Genomic DNA, 21,310 nt, shown 5'->3' on the forward strand with positions numbered 1-21,310 from the left:
AGGCAGGCTGGGGACAGGGAGCTGCAGCTGGCCTGAGCACTGGAGTGCCAGGCAGAGGGTGGGGAAGGAGCCTCTACCCAGTGGGAGGGGCGGGGAGACTGCTGGGGCCTGAGGCCCTGTTTGAAAAGCAAGAGCGACGTGCGGTGACGCATGCCTTGAAAGCCTTTAATCTCAGCACTCTGGAGGCAGAGGGATCTCTGAGTTCAAGACCAGCCTGGTCTACAGAGAGCCAAGGCAAGCCAAGCCAAGGTTACACAGAAACCTGGCTCAAAAAACAAACCAGTGATTGTAGCCAGGTGTGTGTGGTGCTGCAGGCTTTTAATCTCAGCACTCAGGGAGGCAGAGGCAGGGGGAATTCTGTGAGTTTGAGGCCACCCTAGTCAACAGAGTGAGTTTCTAGGACAGCCAAAGCTACACAGCTTTGAAAAACAAAAGACAAACGAGGTGATGTGCCTTTTACAGCTGCCAGTCCAGCCAGCACCCGAAGCCACGGAGGCTGAGGGTAGGCTCACCACCGTCAGCCCCTGGGTCCAAGCAGACAGCACAGGCTGGGCTTGAGCTCAAGGTAGAGTCTCGGCATGTTTGTTTTCAAAGGGAAGAGCCAGAGGCAGCCCCAACGGAGGAGGGCCTGCCTCTAAGCCTTGGCGGGACTTCTGACAGAAGTTCTGAGAGGGCGGGCTGAAGGAGAGTTGGCGCTGCTGGGCCGCTGTGTACCCATCACCTGGGAACAGAGTGGCCATGCTCTTCCATTGGTCTCCTGGAGCCCAGGGCTGACCCCTGTTCCCAGGGCCCTTCCAGCCAGAACTACCGTTCTGCCCCATCTCCCTTGCTCTAGGATGTCGGCCAGGAGGCACCTTCTGGGGACTGAGTTTTCTCTCCTTGGCCTTTCCGGCTGCCCAGCACTGAGCCCCTTGCCCAGTCAATGTCCCAATCGCAGCCTTTCAGCCTCAGCCTGCCAAATGCTGCAATGACAGGTGCCGGCCACCAAGACCGTTTCATTACCGTAAAGAGACTAATTATATCATCTGCCATTTCTATTGAAGTAAACCATCGAAGACAGAAGAGAGCCAGCAGCCTTTATGTGCAGCCTGGCTCCCCACGATGGTCCTCTGCCCGCAGGTCGGCCCCACCTGCATCTCCCTGAGTTTTACTTCGGAGAATGCAGGGCACTCTGCTCGTAGTTCTCCCTTAACAGCCTTCTCTTCACACATCAAATGCCCTCCCAGCAACCTCCTCCTCTGGGAACCCGGCCTGGGTCTCTTCACCGAGATGAGCTCGGTCCCCCTTTCTGCTCCTTCCCTTTGGAGCTGGTTCAGGTTATCTAAAACAACGACCAAAAAAATCTTGGCACCCACAAAATGTGGCCCCTTTCTCCCTTCCGTGCAGACATTGCGGACAGTCCACCTTTTTGGCCTAGCTCCAACGGTGGAAAGTTTCCGCTAGGAGGAGGCCGCTTGTTTTGGAAAGTTCTGGGGTCGCCTCCCCCGCCTGCAGCCGGGTTCCCACGTTCCTTATCGCTGTGCCTGCCCAGGGGGAGGCCACGCAGGCATGGCCATCCTGTCCCCTCCCCTCGGCCAGGCCGTGCTGGCCAGTGCTCCAGGCTGGGGGGTTGGGAGCTGGCGGGGCCTGCAGGCGCGCAGCGCAGCTTCCAGGTCCTGGGCCCCCGCAAAGGCCCCTCAACCAGCTACGCCCCGCCCTCCCGGCGGTGGCCGGCGCTCATTGGCTGCCACGTGACGGTACAAGGATGCCCAGCGAGCCAATGCGCACGCCTCTTCCGGCCACCTGGGGCCGGAGCACCTCGAACCTAGGCTGTAAGCCACGCCCATCGTGGGCGTGGTCTGGGCGTGGCCTCAGCGCTTTTCTCTCCTGCCCGCGCGCCCTGTGGTCCGCGCTGTTACCCACCGCCGTCTGAGCTGACGCCAAGCCGGTGAGTGCGGTCCTGTCCTGGGGCGTAGGGCGGTCTCCCGGGGAGTGATCCCGAGCTCACCAGCTCTGGCCCGCAGCTCGCCACGATGGAGCCCGCCGCGGAGATCCTGGTGGAAAGCCCGGACGTGGTCTACAGCCCCGAGGCCATCGAGTCGCGCTATGAGTACCGGACCACTCGCGTCAGCCGCGAGGGCGCCGTGCTGCGGGTGCGCGAGGGGCGCGGGCGGCGGCGGGCGGCGGGAGTCCAAGGCCCCGCGACTCACTCCCCTCCCATCCTTAGGTGCAGCCCACGACTACTCGCTTCACCTTCCGCACCGCCCGGCAGGTGCCCCGGCTCGGGGTCATGCTGGTAGGCTGGGGCGGGAACAACGGCTCCACGCTCACAGCGGCGGTACTGGCCAACCGGCTGCGCCTGACCTGGCCCACGCGCACCGGTCGCAAGGTGGGGGCCGTAGAGGCGGGAGGGGGGAAAGGATGGGGAGGACCCCGAGGGGCGGGGCCGGCTGAGGAGGTGTGCGTGACCCGATCCCCAACCCCCACTCAGGACCGGAGCAGACCCGGGCGCCGGGGCCTGCGGAGGCGGGGGCGTGGCCTATGGGATCCGCCGGTCTCTGAGCGCCTGGCCCCACCCCCCTCAATACCTTGCTCTGTTGCTATCCCCCCCCAGGAGGCAAACTATTACGGCTCGTTGACCCAGGCGGGCACCGTGAACCTGGGTCTGGATGGGAACGGCCGGGAAGTGTTTGTGCCCTTCACCACGCTGCTGCCCATGGTGGCCCCCAACGACCTGGTGTTTGACGGTGGGCGAAGCCTGCGGGTCGGGTGGGGGGGTGTGGGAGGGCCCAGGGTCTGGTGTAAGAGTGCCGCCGTACAGGCTGGGATATCTCCTCGCTGAACCTGGCCGAGGCGATGAGGCGCGCGCAGGTCCTGGACTGCGGCCTGCAGGAGCAGCTCTGGCCCCACATGGAGAACCTGCGTCCGCGGCCCTCCGTCTACATTCCCGAGTTCATCGCCACCAACCAGACCGCGCGTGCGGACAACCTCATCCCTGGCACACGTGCGCAGCAGGTGGGATCCTCCACCCGCTGCCAGGCTTCAATTCACTGTTAACTGGCCACGTGGTCCCTCCATTTGGCCACCTACCCCACCCCACCCACGTTCTGGGTGTCCCAAGCCCCCGGACAAGGTGTGACCTTGGTCAACCTGCGGCCATTCCTTCCCCATCCTTTCCCAGTTGGAACAGATCCGGAAGGACATTCGAGACTTCCGGTCCAGCGCAGGATTGGACAAGGTCATCGTGCTGTGGACGGCCAACACAGAGCGCTTCTGCGAGGTGGTCCCGGGTCGCAATGACACCGCCGAAAACCTGCTGCGTACCATCCAGGTGGGCACAACCCCGGGCCTCCTGGGGGTCAAGGCCGGTCCAGAAGCCTTGTCTGACGGCCTCTCTGCCCTCAGCTTGGCCTAGAGGTGTCACCGTCCACACTCTTTGCCGTGGCCAGCATCCTAGAGGGCTGCGCCTTCCTCAACGGGTCCCCCCAGAACACACTGGTGCCCGGCGCCCTGGAGCTGGCTTCTCAGCGCCACGTGTTCGTGGGTGGCGACGACTTCAAAACAGGCCAGACAAAGGTCAAGTCTGTCCTGGTAGACTTCCTCATCGGCTCTGGCCTCAAGGTATGTGCGGGCTTCCTGAGGCGCTGGGAGGAAGTAGGCCGGAGCCGCAGGCTGGCGAGGGTGCCGCAGTGACTGGGCACACCTGTATCCACTGTCTCTGATCGCGCAGACCATGTCCATCGTGAGCTACAACCACCTGGGCAACAACGACGGGCAGAACCTGTCCGCCCCGCTGCAGTTCCGCTCCAAGGAGGTGACGAAGAGCAGCGTGGTGGAGGACATGGTTCAGAGCAACCGTGTGCTCTACGCACCTGGAGAGGAGCCAGACCACTGCGTGCGTGGGCCCGCGGCCGGGGGGGGGGTTGGGGAGAGGATAGGCCCGCGGGCAGCGGGCGCGGGGGGGGTGGGGTGGGGAAGCCCCGGGGCAGCTGCGTGTGTCTCCACAGGTGGTGATCAAGTACGTGCCGTACGTGGGGGACAGCAAGCGCGCACTGGATGAGTACACCTCCGAGCTGATGCTTGGCGGGACCAACACCCTGGTGCTCCACAACACCTGTGAGGTGTGACCGGCGGGGCGGCCGTGGGGGGACGGAGGTGTGGGCGACCCTCATCACACCCACGCCAACCCCTCTCCAGGACTCGCTCCTGGCCGCGCCCATCATGCTGGACCTCGTGCTGCTCACGGAGCTGTGTCAGCGCGTGAGCTTCTTCACTGACTCGGACCCCGAGCCTCAGGGCTTCCACCCTGTGCTGTCCGTGCTCAGCTTCCTCTTTAAGGCCCCCCTGGTGCCCCCTGGCAGCCCGGTGGTGAATGCGCTCTTCCGCCAGCGTAGCTGTATCGAGAACATTCTCAGGTGCGCCTGACGGAGGGCGAGGCCCGGGGCCCTCTGGTCTGGGTGGTCCTGCTGAGCCTGCGCTATCTCTGCAGGGCCTGTGTGGGCCTCCCGCCCCAGAACCACATGCTGTTAGAGCACAAGATGGAGCGCCCAGGCCCGGGCATCAACCCCGAGATGGCGGCCACCAACCCACTGCCCAGCAAGAAGGAGGCCACACCTGCTGCCACCAATGGCTGCACCGGGGATGCCAACGGGCACACACAGGCGCCGGCAGAGGTGTCCACCGCTTGAACCAGGCGATCCTTCTATCTCCACCCCCTTAACCACTCTACTCCGACCTTGCCCAAGAGAACAATAAAGGGTCCTTGGCAGACGAGCTTCCTGTGGCTTTTTACAGGGTCTCAGTGTGTATCTCGGGGTGGCCTCTGGGATTAAAGGAGTGTGACAGCGAACAGGGTGCAGTGCTGGCTCCCAGCTTAACCTCCAGCCAACCCATTTGAGCAGGGATGGAGACCATTGCTACAGGTCAAGTGAGGGACACCAGCAGTACCAAAAAGACAAAACTGAATGGCGTTTATTGGCAGTGGCCCCGACCCCAGCCCCAGCCCTGTGACAGCACACAGGTCGGAAGGCCCGCACTTTTCTGAGGTCCTTGCGTTTCTGTGTGTGTGTGTGTGTTTAGAAAAGTGAGAAAGTCCTTCGTGGGGGCCCTGCCGGCCGTCCAGGCTGGGCTGGCCAGGAGTCCGGGTGGCAGGGGCGTGACCCGGGACCTTCCCAGCAGGGCACTGGGCTCAGGCCAGGGCTATCACACGCTCATGGTCATGCCGGGGGGAGTACTGCGGAGAGAGGGCGTCGCGCGGGCGCTGCTCAGCTCGGGCCAGGGCTGGGGCCCGCCCTCCCGGGGACAGGGAGAGCCCGGGAAGGGTGGGGAGAGGGAAGGTGCCGCGGCCGCCCCCCCCACCTGGCCCGCCGCGGTCACGGTCTTGCTCTGGCCCCGCGGCCGCCCCGCCGGGGTCTGCCCGCCAGGCCCCTCCGGCCCGCCGCGGCCGCGGGTGGGGAGTCGACGCAGGCGCTTACGCTTTCGCTCGGGAACGGGTGCAGGAAGGTCCCGGCGGCCGCCATCTCGCCGTCGTCGCGCGGGGTCCCCGGGTTGGTGCTCAGGCCGCCCACGGCGCCGGGGGAGCTCTGGGGGCGGCGCCGGTCAGCGCGCGGGTCCCCTGCCCCGGGCCACCTGCCCCCGCCCCCCCAGCATGCAGGCCCTCACCTTCGGCAGCCCGTCCACGTCACCCGAGCCTGCGGGAGGGGGCAGCAGGTTGAGGCGCGGCGCTGCGCCAGCGCCCACCCGAGATCGTGGGGACGGGGCTCCGCGCCGCCCCTCACCGCGGCGGAGAGGCGCACGCGCTGAGGCCGCCAGGTGGCGCCCGGTCACTCACCCAGGGATCCGTTCACGTGGTGCGGCTCCATCGTATTCATGGGGGCCATTGGGCCCTCAGGGCCGAGCGGGAACTGCGGGCACAGGGCAGCGTGGGGCTCGGGCCGGCCGCCCCCCGCGGGGTCCCCGTCGGGCGAGGCGCACCGGCCCCCACTCACGTTCGCCCTGCCAGCGCCCGGCCCGACGGTGTTCATGATGGTGTACATGTTCTCGCTGGAGTTGGTGGAGTCTGGGGGGACAGCAGAGGCTGCGTGGGTGGGGGCGTGGAGTGGGGGGACCCCGCACACCTCAACCGGCATGCTCCTTACCCCCAGGGCTGGGCATGATGGGTGTTCCGGGGGCACCGCCGCCTCCTGCGGGTCCCTGCATGGAGACATGGGGACCGACCGTGAGGCAGGGCTTCCCCAGCCCCTACCCTGCAGGTCCCACCACGGCCCCGCAGGGACTCACCGTGTAGCTGCCTGGAGATGAGGAAGAGTACGGGATCTGGGGACAGGCAGCGACAGCTGTGAGCGGTCAGTGGCAGGCAGCCAGCCAGCCCGAGCCCTCCTTCCCCAGGTCACCCCGTCTGCCACTCACCGAGTTACTGCTGGGACTGGCCCACGGGCCACGCACCCCCGGACCCCTGGAAGAGATGGGGGCGCTGCAGCAGGCCAGGCGTTCTGGGCCCGGCAACCTGTCATTCCCTAGGGCTAAGTGGCACTTTTGTCCTCAGTTTACCCTCTAAACGGTGGAATAAACAATGCTCAGGTTGTCCGTGAACACACAGCCTGCCTCAGCAGGGGGTCTAGCTGGGTGACCACAGCCTGAGCGTACCCCAGGGCCTTACATGTTCATGGACGGCAGGACCTGGCTGGTGGCAAGGGAACTGGGTGGGGGCCGCATGCCAGCTCCATACCCCTGTTGAGGCAAAGCGTTAGTCGGAAAGAATCCAGGGCATGGCCTTTCTATCCCCCAGTGGGTTGGGCTACCCCTTACCTGGGCCCCAACACTGGCCATGCCCCTCGGAGGTGTCACCCTCTGCATCGGGCCTCCCAGGCTGGGGTGCCCTGGGCAGAGACACAAGGAAGAGTGCTCAGGCTTGGGCATTCCCAGGTGTGGACACCAAAGCTGCAAGGCCAGATAGGTCCTGAGGAACAGCACTGAAGTGCCCGTTACTCACCCTGTGCACGGGGGGAGGGGTCCATGGCACCAGCGATGAGGGGCTGCGAGCCAGGGAGGCCGACAGGAGTCTGTGGGGTGGAGCATGGCACTGAGTTGAGGGACACGCCCCCCGCTGCCCCCCACCCCTGGCAGCCCTGCTCCGAGCACCCTCTCTCACCTGGCCTGGCATTCTCAAGGTTGGCCGGGCGCCCCCTGGGAACCGTGGTGACATGAAGGGCTGGAAGAGGGAAATGGGAATCAGGAACCGTCAACTGGTGAGGAACCCTGTTCTTACTATGCCCGGGGGGGTGGGGCTCCAATCTACTAGCCCCCGCTGCAGAGCCAGACTGCAGACGACAGGCAGCAGGCACAGCTGCCAGCATGTGTGAGGGCCACTACCTGGCCTCGGGGCCCACCACTAGGGCTTGGGAGAGGAACGGAGGCACAGCCTGTAGGCAGGGCAGCATAGAGGGTCTCCACGGACCCACGGCCGTCACTGGCTGTGACAAGGTGCACACATGTTCACCCCGCTGTGGTGACAACCTTCCACTGAATTCTAGCCTGCAGCCTACCCCACCTCAATATGGAGACAAAGGAGCCCCAGGCAGCCCTACCTGAAAGAAGCCGGGCGCCATAGGACCCGCCGCCATTGCGTCATTCGGGGCCATGGTGCCCATCACAGGACTGGGCGCCGCTGCTGTGCTCTGCAAGGAGAGGAGATGCAAGGATGGGGAGAGCCACACCGGTGACTTCCTCTTCATCTCCACAGACAGCCGGGGGCAGCTGTCACCAGTCAAGCTGGACTAGAGAAAGGGGAGGCTGAAGCAGGGGTCAGCAGCAGCCACATCCCACACCTCTGCGGCCCCTCACCGGACAGGCCTGTGTCCTGGGGGCAGGGTGGCACTCTGCGGACCCACAACCAAATCCATGCGGTCAGTTCCCGCACAAGGGCCCCTTCCTTCCTTGTCCAGCACTGCACACATGCCCCCGTGGGAGGAGAGGGACTCCGGTGGTCAGGGACCAGGCTTGACAGGCCAGGTCCGGGAGCCCTCACAGGCCACTCTGCTGCCTGCTCCCGTGCTGGCGACCACAGGGCAGAAGCAGGAGGGGAGAGAGGCCCAGCCTGGGGTTGGGATGGAGAAGGGGCCCTTTCTGCCAACCCACTCAGCTCACGGTCTTCCCAGGCGGAGGACACGTGTCCCTGGTGTGGCGCTGGCTAGCAGAGAAATGCTTATGACTCTGGAGGTTCCTGGCTCGATCTCTGCAACGCTCAGAGCCAGGTCCCTGCTAACCTTTTCTTGCCACTCTCAGAGGTCGCTGCAAGACTCTAGTTGAGACTCTGGTCTAGCTCCAGGGAATAAATGACAGGAGCCCACAGCGACAGCGCACTGGCAAGCCCCCCCCCTCACTGTAATCACAATGATTGAGAGCATGTCACGGCCAGAGCCCCCAACACCTGGCATATCCCCAATGCCCAGGCCCCTCAGAGCAGACCAGACCGGCACTGCGGGAGGGCAGCCTGAGCGGGAATCTCCCCGCCCCCGCCCCGTCAATCATCCCCCAGCACCACCGGCACCCGCCCGCGTTACCATGACGACGGGCAGGGCGCGCTCGCGTTTCCAGGAGACGCCAAGGTCCGGGCTGGAGGCACCGGAGCCTAAGACCCGCTTGCTCTGGCCCCGCCCCTCCGACGCCCATGCTGCCATGGCAACCTGCGCCCCGGCAATGAGAGGGGCGGAAGGGGGCGGGGCGCGAGGACCAGGGCCTTGCCTGGCGTCCACTCTGCCAAAGGGAAACTGAGACCAGGGAGTAGCTACGCTTTTAACCCTACATCCCAGAGGCGGTGGCAAAGAGACCTCTGTGAGTTCTGGGCCAGCCTGGTCTACATAGGAGTTCCAGGCTAACCAGGACTACTTAGTGAGACCGTTTTAAACAAAACAAAAAAATCCAGGGGACTGACTAGATGGCTGGCGGGGGGAGGGGGGCTAAGAGCACTGGCTGATCCACCAGAGGAGCCACGGCTCACAAGCCTCTGTGACCTCAGTTCCGGGGGATCTGATGTCCTCTTCCGGCCTCCACAGGCACCAGGCACCACGCGGCGCGCAGGCACACACGCAGGCAAAACACTCATACGCATGAAATAAAAATTATTTTCAAAAATAATAAAGAGCATAATGACGCACGCTTTCATCCCAGCACTCAGGAGGCAGGGGCAGGTGGATCTCTGTGAGTTCGAGGCCAGCCTGGTCTACAGAGCTACGCCCAGACCCCGGCTCAAAACAAACAGGAACAAATGAAGTGGCCCAGAGTCCAGGCCCCTGCAGACTCACGTAGTCCTGGAAGACTCTGGCCTCGCTGGGGTGTTCACAGGCTTCTCTGCGGTCTGGTGCCGCACAATACAGGTCCCAGAAGACGCTGTGGGCAGCCGAGGGAACACAGTGATCCCTCATCCCCCAAAGCTCCCACCCCGCCCCCAGCTCAGGCACATACCACCACCAGGAGTGCAGGAAGCCAGGAGGCTCACCCAGGGTGATGTTCTTCTCCCAGCGGATCTGTGGGGGAGGCAGTGAGGACAGGCACCCTGGAGGGACCCAGCGACCCTGCCGGGAACAAGCTGTCCAACGCGGGGCAGGGCGGGGGCGGGCGGGGGACCAGGGAGGACAGAGGCTCACTCACCTCAGACAGAAAGGTCTGCGCGGACTTCTGGGCCCCGATGTGCAGCAGGTACTCATAGACATAAAGCGCGAGCCTGCGGCATGGCGGCAAACGGGTTCAGGCTGTCACCTGGGGTGCCGCGAAGCCTGGCCCACCACAACTTCATCTAATCCACAAAGCTTCACTCACTGCCCCGTACTAGATCCTTAGAACCACCAGTAGCAGAAGACAGCTTCAACTCATTGATCTGTGGCAGCCAACTCCTACGCATCCATCAATACCCTACCCAGAGGCCCCTCCCAAGGGCCTGATCTTCTTCCTTATCCAGTGGTAACCATAACCTTCTATTCCTGTAGACTACCCAATGGCCCCTCTGGGGTGGTGAGTGCAGAGGCAGAGGTGTGATGGACAGTAACTACCTCCCTCCACCCCCCGTGGGGCCGCCGCCCTAACCACCAATGCTGTGGCAGAGCCTTCTGCAAACCCCCTGCTCTGTGGGTCAACGTGGTGGGCTAGGCCATCCCACCAGCCAGCCTCCCTCCACAGCAGCTGCTGCGGCAGGGTCACCCCCTCACTGGGCGCTGGCCCCTGTGACTTACATATGTGTCTTCTGGGTGCCCCACTGCCCCACCAGTCCAAAAAGGAAGGCTAGAGGGAGACAGCAAAACCAGGTCTCCAGCGCCCTTCTCCCGTCGCGACTCAGATCCGAGCCCCTTACCCCGCAGCTGCGCTCCAGTGTCTGAACTCCTCCCCTGCCCCAGGGCCTCTGCCCAGGCCTGTGCCTCTCAACTCCAGGGTCAAGGGTCTGAGGTGTTCCTGCCACGCTCAACTCTGCCCATGCCCCACTCATCCCATTGTCTCTGACAGCAGAGGGTTAGTGGGGAGGCGAGAGGGGAGGGAGACAGACAGAGCTCCTGAGACCCCACCCACTGACTCACTGTCCTGGGTCAGCCAGCTCCTCAGAGGCCCCAGTTCCCCTGCAGCAGAAAGCAAGCAGACAGAGGGACTAGGAGAGGCCAGGGCACACGCCATGCCCTTCCTGCTAGAGGGGCTGAGTGGCTTGGAGTAAAACCCCAGGCTGGGCAGCTCAGACAGCCCGCTAGCTGGCTCCTGTGGCCCAAAACATCACCGCCACTGCCACCATAATTACGGGAAATTATTGTACAGGCCACCCTGCCAGCACCCCTCAGACAGCCTGCTGGGAGCCGACAGTCCAGCTGGCATGCCACTCACCATCCTGCCACAGCTTTCTAGTGACGCCGTCACCCTGTCCAGGGGAAGGTGGCTGTCCAGGGAGCCACCTCAGCTGCTGGGCAGCCCCAGATGGGCTCGTGCATGTCAACACTCACACCCCAACTTCTACAACTCCACTGAGGCCCCAGCCTTCTCCTCACCACCCAAATGTAGGCCCTCCAGCAAGCAAGCACTGCCCATCCCTGCAGCTGGCTGCTCAGGCCTAGACATGCAGGACTCCAAGGTACTACTAGTCCCTGAGGGGACAGAGGACAGAGTACAAGATGGCCAGGAAGGTGGAGGCCACAGCTGGTGAGGCCTAGGTACAGGCAGGATGACCCCTCCACCCACTTCTCACAAGAGAAAAGCAAGGCTGGCCAGCCAGTAACTGAGACTTGGGACTAGGAGCTGAGGCAGGGCCACCGGCCTACCCTCTCTGTGGGGACAACACACTTTAGCATAGTGCTGAGAAGAGGCCTGGGTCTGGGGGCCTCATCTGCCAGGATCGGCTCCCACCAGGCCTCCCGCCCGCCCCGCTCCCTGACTTTGCTTCTTGGGGAGCCCCAAATATGCACTCAGAGTAGGTCTTGCTAAGTAGCTGGACGTGGACAGGAGATCCTCCTGCCTTGGCCTCCCGTATACACTTTCAAAAACACAGGCCTCCCTGCGGCCACACTGGACTCAGGACTTCTGCCAATCAGTGGCCAGCCCTGCTCCCTGCCCGCTCCACAGACCTTTGCCACACACCCTCTCCACTCTACCCCTCTGCCCCCTTCCCAGCCTAACCTAACCTGAGGTGCCTGCTGTGCCTTGCTGCATGACGGGATTCCTGCTTCCTGGAGGGAGCTTCCTCTCCCTCACCCCAAGTCCTCATACCCGCCCCTACTTAGCACTGGCTGACTATGTGAACCATTCCCAGGCTGGGGACTCAACGGGTCGGGGCTCCGGGGAGCCAGCCAGCCCTTGCTTCCCACATGGGCACCAGCCCAATGGCAGGAGGAGCCAGTGAGTTTCCTGACCACAAATGAGGCCTAACTGCAGCCCAGCAGGGGAGGCCTGAGGGGCCAGCCTCACAGGGCGACCCAGGACCATGCTGGGCCAGGTGATCCCCATACCCAGAACTGCGCTGGGCAGCCTGCCGTGTGTCCTCGCCGGCTTTCCCGCAAGCCTGGCCTCCACAGTCACACTTCAGATTTGAGTGTTGGGTCCCAGCACACTTCCAATGCTCCCATCCTCACCCATGTCCGTGCACAGGCACCAGGGAAGGAAGGTCAGCCCCGGTGGGTGCCTTCAACGCAGGGTGGTGGAGCGAGAGCATGCTGCCTCACCTGGGACGCCTGGGTGGCGGCCGGACACACGTGGTCAGACACCAGCCCGAGGCTGTCCCATTGCTCACAATGGACAGTGGAGGAGTCTAGGCCGGGTCACATGTGTCCACGCAAACCTCACCATCTCCGGAACCCCAACACCTCATGTGCAATCTCCTCAAACCTTCAGCCACAATGGACCCCACGTTCCCGTTTCAAATCTCAAGCTTCGGGCTTGTGTGGGTGGGACTGGGCCCCACCGTCTCACGGCACACACCCTGTCAGGTCTCTGTGCCCCAGAAGCCCCGGGGCCCCGCACCCCTCGGACGCTGTGCCTGCCCTGGGCCGCCTGTGACCGCTCCAGTCCCACGTCCTTCTGCCCTCCGCCACACCAAGGACTGCTTATACCTCAGTCCCGACCCCGCACCCCAACAACTGCCGAGCGACCACAGCACCTCCTCAGGTCTTGTCTGACCCCCGATCTCCTGTCCCCTCAGGTATCCTGAGACCCCGGGGCCCCTTGGATTTCTCAGCTGCAACCTCATGCTCATACCCTCTGTATCTCACGTGACCCTGAACCCCTGGAACTCAAGGACCCTAATATATTCTGCCCTTTGTGTCCTCCGTGACCCCAACGCACCCTCATGTCTCGCACGCCCACCATCACACACCCTTCTAGTCCCGCGTGACCCCGTGAGCCCCTTGGTCTCCTGTGTACCCTGAAATCCCGCACCATTCTGCTCTCCGGTAACTCCACGAGCCCTCCGGACCTCGCGCGTTCCCCTGAGCGTCCGCACCCTCTGGTCTCGCGTGACCCCAGGCCCCCGTCCCGCGTGGCCCCCGCGCCGCGCACTCACTTCTCCCGCGCTTGGCCGTCCGAGGGCGCGCAGCCCTTGCCCGCCTTGCCGTACATGCTCCGCACCTGTCAGGCGCGCGTGGCCATCGCCGCCCGCGCCCGGGGCCCCGCGGCCACGTCCGCGCGGGAGCTGCGGCCGCGGGTGGGTGCTCGCCGCGCTGCCCTCCGCGGGCTGTTCCGGGAAGCGCGCCACCGCCACCGCGCGTTCCCGCCGCTCTTAAAGCGGCAACGCCGAGCGCGCGGGTGGGCCCCGCGCTGGGAGCGCGCACGCGCAGAGCCGGCGGGGGCGGCGCTGCCCACCAGCAGGCCCGGCGCCGCTCAGCAGCCGCGGCCGTACCCCCCGCGGAGACACCCCCCGGCGGCGGCACGCTCCAGCCCTTGCCTTCCTGCAATGGCGAGGCTGAGGCCGGAGGCTGGTGGCGGGCCCCCGGCCCACCTCGGCTGCGGGGCTGGGCTGTGCGTCGCTGGGCTTCGACTCCGGCCACGCACCGGTCTTCTGGGCTCACCGTGCACGCGCCCATGACACACGGCGCGCCAGAGGCAGCGCTGCCGGCTGTGCGGACCCCACCTTTTTCTTTGGAGGGGTCTCATGCAGCCCAGGGGAGCCTCGAAGTCAGGAACAGCGGAGGAGGACTTTCTGACCCTCCTGCCTAGCCTCCCGCCGCTGGAGGACAGGGCTCTGAGCGTGGAACCGGGTTTTGTGCACAGACCAACTGCATTTTGTTTGTTTCTGAAACACTGTCTCTTCACTCGGGAGGCAGAGGCAGGAGGGTCTCTGAGTTCGGGGACAGCCTGTTCCAGGACAGCCAAAGACTCCGTGAGCCGCTATCTCAAAGTCGGAGCGAAACAAGCGGCTCACGCCGACCGGACTGAGCTCCATCCCTGCCCTGGGGCAGTCTCCCTCAACTGGTGGTCATCCGCCTCCTGCCTACAGTGACACGGGGGCACGCGGGGCCGCGGAGCGTGGGCGCCGGGGGTAGAGCTCGCCGGGGGCCCCGGAGCCCCGCGCGGCGCCGTCACAGGCTCGGGTTGCCTGGGGGCGCGCGGGCGCGGAGCCTGCAGCCCCGCCGGCCGGGGAGCGGGGCGGCGGAGGCCCGGAGCTCCGGCAGGCCGCGGCGCCTCCTCCCGCGGGCTGGGCGGACGCGGCCTCCCATTTCCTGCCGGCCGCCCCTCCCCCAGCCGCGGCGGCGCCGGGGAGGCCGTCGGGGCGCCCGGGCCAGCGAGCACGAGGCGCGGGAGGGGCGCGGGACGCTCCGCGCGCTGCCTCCCACCCCGCTCTATGTCCCCAAAGCCTGGAGCTGCCCAAGACTCCAGGTTTCCGCTCCCTCGGCCACACATCTTTGACCCAGTGTCGTCGCCCACCCCCGAACTATTTATTGAGCGCCTGCTGTCTACCGGGGCCCGGGGGCCCATTGGGGAAACTTCGCCACGACTCGCGGAGTGAAGTGTCAGCGGGGAAGGCTGGCCGGAGGGAGAAAGGGAGGGAGGGAGGGGGCCGGGCGGCGGCGGCTCGGCGGGCTACGGAGGAGGCGGGGGCGGACGCGGGGAGGAGGGAGAGGAGGCGGGGGCGCCCGCAGCCCTGAGGGCCGCGAGGGGAGGCTCTGCGGGCGGGAGCCGCTGCACCGTCGTCATGGCAACAGAGGCGCTCCCAAACGCGGCTAGCAAAGTCGGGGGAGCTAGCACCCAGGACGCACACCCAGTTTGCGCACAGGCAAGGGTCCGCCCACGTGAGGGAGAGGAAGGGAAGAGAAAGGGTCGGCGCTGAAGGACGGGGAAGGGGTGCGCAGAGAAGTCAAAGCCAGTGCAAAGGGTCTGGAGCACACGCGAGATTAAGGGCTGAAGCACCCGCGTGGGAGAGATTTATTTCCAAAACCACCAGGGGAGGCTGGTGCGGGCCTCGGAGAACAAGTCCCTTGGGCCTGCGAGGTGGCCTGAGTTCCAGCCGCTGGCCCCGCGGGCGGACACTGTTGACTAATCTCGTGACCGCCCTCGTACAGTGGCTTGAGTGCCCCCACGCAGAGACTGCAAGGAAACGTCCAATAAGAGGAAGTGATCCCCTCCAGTTCGCCCATCCGGCCCCGGGACTGCACTAAGGGGGGACAGCGCTTGAGAGGCCCCTCGTCTGCACCCCTCGCGCGCGCGAGGCAGGAACCAGCCCGCCAGGCGGCTCGGGCTCCGCGAATGACACCCCTGTCCCCCAAAGCCCATCCCGAGACCGCCCCCTCCAGCGGAGAGGCCGGCTCCGGCGCGCCCCCGCGTGGCGGGCACGAGAACTGCGGCCTTCCTCCCTCCAGCCACTCCACCTTCCGGGCCGCCGCCGCCTCTAGCCTCCTCCTGTGCCCCGGCCCCCAGGTCTTCCCTGCCCCTTCGAGAGGTCCCAAAACGCCTTGGTGGTCGCTGTCGTGGCGGCTGGCGCTCCCCCGGCCCCGGCGCGGGAACCGGAGCGGCGGCGGGCGCTGCAGCCCCGCCCAGCTGTGCGTAGGAGGCGGCACAGCTGGAGCGCGGCTGCGCTGGGAGACTGCTTCCCCTCCGCAGCTGCAATTATGGGTAATTTTCTAAGTGCAACACGAAAATTAAAACCCAAACAACACCAGGAAGGGAGCAGCCGCAGCTGGCGCACGCGGCGAGCTCGGGCTGCGCTGGGGCCTGGGGTGGAGGAGGGAGGGGTCCTGGGGGCGACCTCAGCCTTTCGGGGTCCAGGGTTCCCAAAATAGAGGTGCTGCCTGGCCCCCGAGGGCAGCCCGCCCGCCGCCAGCTCTCCGCCCGCCCTGGAGGACTCCTGAGCCGCGCAATGCTTGGCTCCCTGCGGGACGGGGCTGTTCTGGTGTGTGCGGGTGCCCGCAGCACCGGGCCCGTCGTCCAGCCGCACCCGACCTCGATGCCAGCTCGGCGCCAAGCTTCATCTTTTGCTGGCTCCTTCCTCCCCACTGGCTGGTACGTCTGCAGAGGAAAGAGCAGGCTCAGAGTGACGAAGCAACCGGCCTGAGATGCGCAGCAGGCACCAAGGACACCGGCCTCACTTGGGGGGTGCTGGTAATGCATGGCGCCTTCACAGCTCTCGTCTGTAAGAGCTAAGTGCTTGCTGAGCGGATGAGCCAGCACCCCCTCTCTCCTGCCCCGCCGTTGGGTCTGGGTCTCCTCAAGGCTGTTGGGGCTTCCTGCTCCTCAAAACAGCCATGGGCTGTGGTTCCAGATGCGGCCACTGGATGGCAGCAGATTCCCTAGTCCAGAGTACGGGGTGACCCGCGGCCTGGCGCAGAGTCGGTCAGGGCTTCCAAGTAGCACTTAACAGTTTTACGCATTGAATTATCTCACCGCAGAGGGCAAAGTCCGAGGGCTTGTGTGGGTGCCCGGAACTCGCCATCTCCTGCCTCAGCCTCAGGGCTGGGGTCACAGGCCCGGCTTAATTAGCTGTTTTGTGGGCGCTCCGCTGATAGGAGCGCCGCCTGCTCCTCCGGAGGACCCTGGTTCAAGGCTTAGCGCCCACGTGACCTCTCACAAAGGTTGTTAGTCCTAAAGGGATGGGAGGAGAAAGACGATAACAATTCATCATGGCCACCCTCATTGAAGTAAGGTTCTTCACTCATGTACACGGGCCGCCTCCGCCCCCCAGAAGCCGGGATTGGAGAGGTCAGCACTGACGTGAGGGACACACAGCTTTCAGAGCTCAGGGGCAGAGGGGTTCGGAGCCGGACATAAGGCCCTCCACGGGCTCTTGCAAAAAGACACGGCTGAAAGGCGCCGGAAACTGGGCAGCCACAGGCGACCATCTAACTGTGTGACGCAAGGGGAGGCCCTCAAGATGCTTATAAACGACCTTCTGAAGCAAAGACGCCGCTGCCATTCCGGGAACAGGCAGTACAGAAGCATCTGTCGTTCAGGCCACAGGTGGGCATCGCGCAGTCCCTGAGGCCAAGGTGGGCATCGCGCAGTCCCTGAGACAGAGGTTTAACAGCAGAGCCTGGTTTATCTTCTCTGTAAGTCGGGCAGGCCGGACCTTCACTGTAACTCGGGCTCCGGGGGATCTGCCACCCTCACACAGACACGCACACAAGCAAAACACCAACGCAGGTAAAAGAAAATGAAAACTAACGCTTTACCATCACTGCATTGCCCTCAGCCGAATGGTGAAGATTTCGCTGCGTCCGGTAGGTGTTCAATAAATATTCCAAGAGGCAGGAGGATCTCTGAGATGGAGGCCCCTGGTTCACAGAGCAAGTTCCAAAACATCCAGGGCTACACAGAGAAACCCTGTTTAAAAAAAAAAAAAAAAAAAGTTCACTCTTTGCAGAGGTAAACACAAAACCTAGGCTCGGTGTGTGGCTCTGGTGGTAATTGCTTGCCCAGCATGCACCAGGCCCTGGACACCACCCCCAGCACCTCGCGTGTCGCCTGCTAACCATCGCTGGGGACAGGGCCCCCAGGTCGCACATTCTGCCGACTGGTTAGACCTGCAGTAGCTGCGAGGAGATGGATCCTAATTATCAAAAGCTACGAGGGCCCCTAAATAACCAGTCATCCTGTGCGCAACTGACAGGTAAATCCTTTCGCTCCCGCAAACAGGGAGCTCAGAACACTAAGCCAAAGGCTCAAGAGAGAATGCGCAGCCTTTAACGGCGTTGCTCACGTGGTCCGGCCGCAAGTCCCTTGCCACACCTGCTCTGCAGACTCGCGGCTACGGCAGGGGATTGGACTCGCTCCCCTGGCCTCCTGGGACACTCACACGCTCACACAAGTTTTTAAAGTCTTTTTGGAAAGGCTCCGGCCACTGGACGTAAATGACGAAAGGCCTTACTTCCCGGCGTCTGGACAGCTCTGTGATTGCGCACTCACGGTGCAGGTGGGTCGCTGAGGTCCAGGCCAGCCCTCAAGCGCGCACGAACCCACGCTAAAAGCTTCCGGTCCCGCATCCACGATCCTCCGTGAATCCGCACAGCTGCAATCCGGACCTCTGAGTCTGGACCTCAGTTTCCCCTTCTGCGAAATGAAGGAGATGTGTGGCTGCACCCTGAGCGGCGCCCTCAGCTCCTCCCTGGGAGCCCAGGCTCCTCGAGTAGCCCAGGCTGGCCTGCGTAAGCTGCCGCCTGGGTTTGCAGAGGCGGGTGTGCGCATGCTCCGGCTGGTCAGCCCTCCAGCCCTCCGTCAGGGATCCCACGAACTCAAAACGCAGCGCTGTCGGGGTGCGCTATGGTATACACCCGGCTTCGGTCCTGTCGCTTTTCCCCACAAATGGCTCTTCAAATTCTGAGGGCCTCTGCAAACACCGGAGCTGGCCGAAAAATGACCCTTGTGAGGCGAGAAGGGAAGCCCACCTCAGTCGCTGGGGCCTGGCCCAGGGCAGTTGATTGTAGCCTTATTTAAGCACAATTTTGGGGGAAAAAAAAATCTGATGATAATTAACCCAGTCTCTTGTAGAGCAAAGCTTTGGGCGCGTTTGCCTTGGAAGTCTTCACAGAGCACACACGGCCTCTTCCGTAGAGAGGGGTTCTGTCGACTGAGACACAGAATGCCCAGGATTAGGCTCTGGGAGCATGACTGAGACACGCATCAAACGGGGGGGGGGGGGGGGTCAGGCGAGGCCTGGCCAAGCAGACACCCAGGTCACCGGGCTGCGAACACGCCCACTCCCAGCCTGGGCAGGCCGCAGCCGCAGCCACTTCCTTTGGGGAGAGCCTGCTGTCCCTGCTTTCCCAGGGCGTCTTTGTGAGCACAAGGCCGTCTGGGCTCACAGAATTCCCCATGGGCGGCAGCGCAGGCCCTGCCACCCCAACACTGGGGACAGGAGGCGGGAGGACGCCAGTTCCAGAGCAATCTAAGCTACACTGTCTGAACACGTAAAAATCAATTTACCTCCAATTTCCTTGGGCACTAGACACGGGGTTTGCAGGTCTCAGAGCGGGGCTTGCCCCGCAGACGCAAACGCAGCCAGAGTGTGTCGGTGTCACCCTAATCAGTAACTGACTCTCAGTGTCCCCAGGCACCCAGCCCGCCCCCTGGTCTTTGCTTGGTCTGCAGCTTGGCACACAGCCAGCCCCTTCCTGTGGAAAAGAACGAAGTGTGCCCATTGCAGACTCCTCGTGGTCCCTGCAGCCATCACAGGGAAACGGGCGACACAGGCTGCTCCAGTACAGGGGCTGAAGGGGCACTGGGACAGGAGGGCTCAGTGCTGAGGGCTCAGTCAATCTGTATCACTGTCTCCAAGGGTCTTGGGAGGATAGGTGTGTGTGTGTGTGTGTGTGTGTGTGTACCCACACGTGAGCGCCTGCATTTGTGTCACTAGCATCTTGGAGAGGTTGGGGGATCTCCCAATATTTCCGAAAGCTTCAAGGGTGTCTGAGAATCATTGGAGATTTGGGGGTGTCCCTAAACTGGAACTTTCTTTGAACCACCAGCTCCCAATAATGACACTTTAAATAATGACACAATAAAGAGACTTTTTATTAGTTATGGAAGTTTGGCCTTAGCTTCAGCTTCTGCCCAACTTATCTTAAACTAACCCCTTTATATTAATCCTCTTTCTGCCATGTGGCCCGTCACCTCTCAGCCCTAGTCCTGTCACTTGTTTCTTCCTGTGTCCAGCAGGTGACTATTCCTGCCTCAGATTCCTTCTCAGAATTCTTATCTCTCCTGGAAGTCCTGCCTCCCTTTCCTGCCCTTGTTACAGGCTGTTCAGCTCTTTCTTAAACCAATCAGAGGTCAGGGGAGTATATGTTTACAAAATACCGTGCAGCAAAAGAATAACAATACCAAAGTCTGGCCAGAGACACACTTTACACAGCGCACAAAGATACTGCCCTGCATCCCCCTCTTTGGGCCAATGAAAGGCCCTTTCTCTATCAATAAGAACAACTATAAAAACTATCACGTAAGAATCACATGCACAACATCTAGTTATAGAGGAATTTTCATTCATAATATGGCTGCTCTGGCAAGAGATCACATTCAAAGACCTTTTAGGCCTGTGTGATCTGCCTGGAATATAAACATGCCTTTAATCCAGGAGGCACAGGCAGCAGATCTCTGAGTTCCAGGCCAGCCTGGTATAGAGCAAGTTTCAGGTAAAGCAAAGCTTAGGTCCAGGCTTGGTGGGACACGCCTTTAATGAAGGTAAAGTTAGTTTGTAGAAGGAAGCAGCCATGTTTGAAAGTGCTGGCTACTTGGGTGGCAGAACAAATAACTGACTAGTCAGAGAAGATTTGACAGACTAGGAAACTCCCACTGTCACGAGAACAGGGAGGAAAGGGAAGCTACTTAAGGAAATGAGAGAGAGAGCAGACAGTTTTACCAGGAAATTTTACAGAGAGAGGTTGAAGGCCAAACAAGCCAGGGAATGAGAAGGAGCCAGGAGAGTAGAGCTGGAGTTAGTTTGAGGCCAAGAAGAGCAATTCAGAGACAAAAGCCAGATTGAATGAATCAGTTTGGAGAGGAGTTCGAGCCAGAATTGCTAAATTGATCCAGCCTGCTCACAGCTCAGTGAGAACAAGAAAGGGTGAGCTTATTACGCAGTAAGTCTCGGTGCCTGGATTAGATTTCATGGAGACAGAAACTTGCGGGACTAGGCCTAGTTTAGCAGACAGAGGCAGCCATTTTCTGAAACAGCAAATGAAACAGGCGAATAAATTTTTGTTTTCACAGCTGTAATCCCATCACTCAGGAGACAAAGGCAGGCGTATCTCTGTGAGTTCAGGCCAGCCAAGGCTACACAGAGAAACCCTGTCTTGAAAAACAAACAAACAAAAGATCCTTTTACATCTAGTCCATTAGTATTTAATCACTTTGGAGAAAGTACTCACTATCTAGCCTATCGTGGTAAGCTTAAAGTTCTGTACTTAAACCATTTTCTACTATAACTTGTACTTATCATATCAACATAAAAGCACATTTTCAGACCTTAAAACAACTTCAACCAGGAGTGGTGGCACACACCTGTAATCCCAGCACTCAGGGAGGCAAAGCAGCTGGATCTCTTTGAGTTCAAGGCTAGTCTGGTCTAAAAAGCAAGTCCAGGACAGCCAAGGCAACACAGAGAAACCCTGTCTCAAAAAAAAAAAAAAAATCCCAAATAACTTAAGCTTAATTGTGAGACTATAGCTAGTCTTCAACTCCATCAGTGACCCAAGAGGGATAAATATTACCTGCGATGACAGAGACCGCTGGCTGCCTGGACAGTCGCCAAGCTTCCTCTGCAACATTACAGCATCATCTTTGGCCTGCAGGCCCAGAATATCTGACAGGCTTATCTGCACAGGAGTAACTGTTAAGGACTGCCTACCTCATCGTGGCATGCGTCTTTCTGCATGTCCTGCCT

General features: G+C 62.1%; 2 protein-coding genes across 12 annotated transcripts; one reads left to right on the forward strand and one right to left on the reverse strand.

Annotated features, from left to right (window-relative positions):
• Positions 1–125: 125 nt before the first annotated feature.
• On the forward strand, positions 126–4,747 carry Isyna1 (inositol-3-phosphate synthase 1). Its single transcript, XM_060381972.1, has 11 exons — positions 126–1,927; positions 2,004–2,132; positions 2,207–2,368; positions 2,594–2,726; positions 2,801–2,994; positions 3,161–3,310; positions 3,385–3,600; positions 3,710–3,874; positions 3,987–4,100; positions 4,177–4,394; positions 4,469–4,747. The coding sequence occupies exons 2-11, from the start codon at positions 2,013–2,015 to the stop codon at positions 4,665–4,667; spliced, it is 1,671 nt and encodes a 556-aa protein (XP_060237955.1). The 5' UTR covers positions 126–1,927; positions 2,004–2,012; the 3' UTR covers positions 4,668–4,747.
• Positions 4,748–4,923: 176 nt separating this feature from the next.
• Positions 4,924–15,324, reverse strand: Ssbp4 (single stranded DNA binding protein 4). 11 transcript variants are annotated; one of them, XM_060381977.1, is made up of 17 exons: positions 15,306–15,324; positions 9,628–9,700; positions 9,442–9,503; positions 9,282–9,366; positions 7,566–7,655; positions 7,130–7,189; positions 6,971–7,040; positions 6,787–6,857; positions 6,638–6,708; positions 6,388–6,433; positions 6,259–6,294; positions 6,117–6,171; positions 5,967–6,037; positions 5,810–5,882; positions 5,641–5,669; positions 5,454–5,561; positions 4,924–5,212 (listed from the first exon to the last, which is right to left on the reverse strand). In XM_060381977.1, the coding sequence occupies exons 5-17, from the start codon at positions 7,626–7,628 to the stop codon at positions 5,168–5,170; spliced, it is 798 nt and encodes a 265-aa protein (XP_060237960.1). In that variant the 5' UTR covers positions 7,629–7,655; positions 9,282–9,366; positions 9,442–9,503; positions 9,628–9,700; positions 15,306–15,324; the 3' UTR covers positions 4,924–5,167. The 11 variants fall into 11 exon arrangements, with proteins under 11 accessions (XP_060237960.1, XP_021493698.1, XP_021493696.1 ...); XM_021638023.2 differs by lacking the exon at positions 15,306–15,324 and adding an exon at positions 13,004–13,194; XM_021638021.2 differs by lacking the exon at positions 15,306–15,324 and adding an exon at positions 13,004–13,194 and having other exon boundaries at positions 5,338–5,561.
• Positions 15,325–21,310: the final 5,986 nt, after the last annotated feature.

Source organism: Meriones unguiculatus, chromosome 4 (assembly GCF_030254825.1).
Source record: "Meriones unguiculatus strain TT.TT164.6M chromosome 4, Bangor_MerUng_6.1, whole genome shotgun sequence".
Taxonomy (NCBI): Eukaryota; Metazoa; Chordata; class Mammalia; order Rodentia; family Muridae; genus Meriones; species Meriones unguiculatus.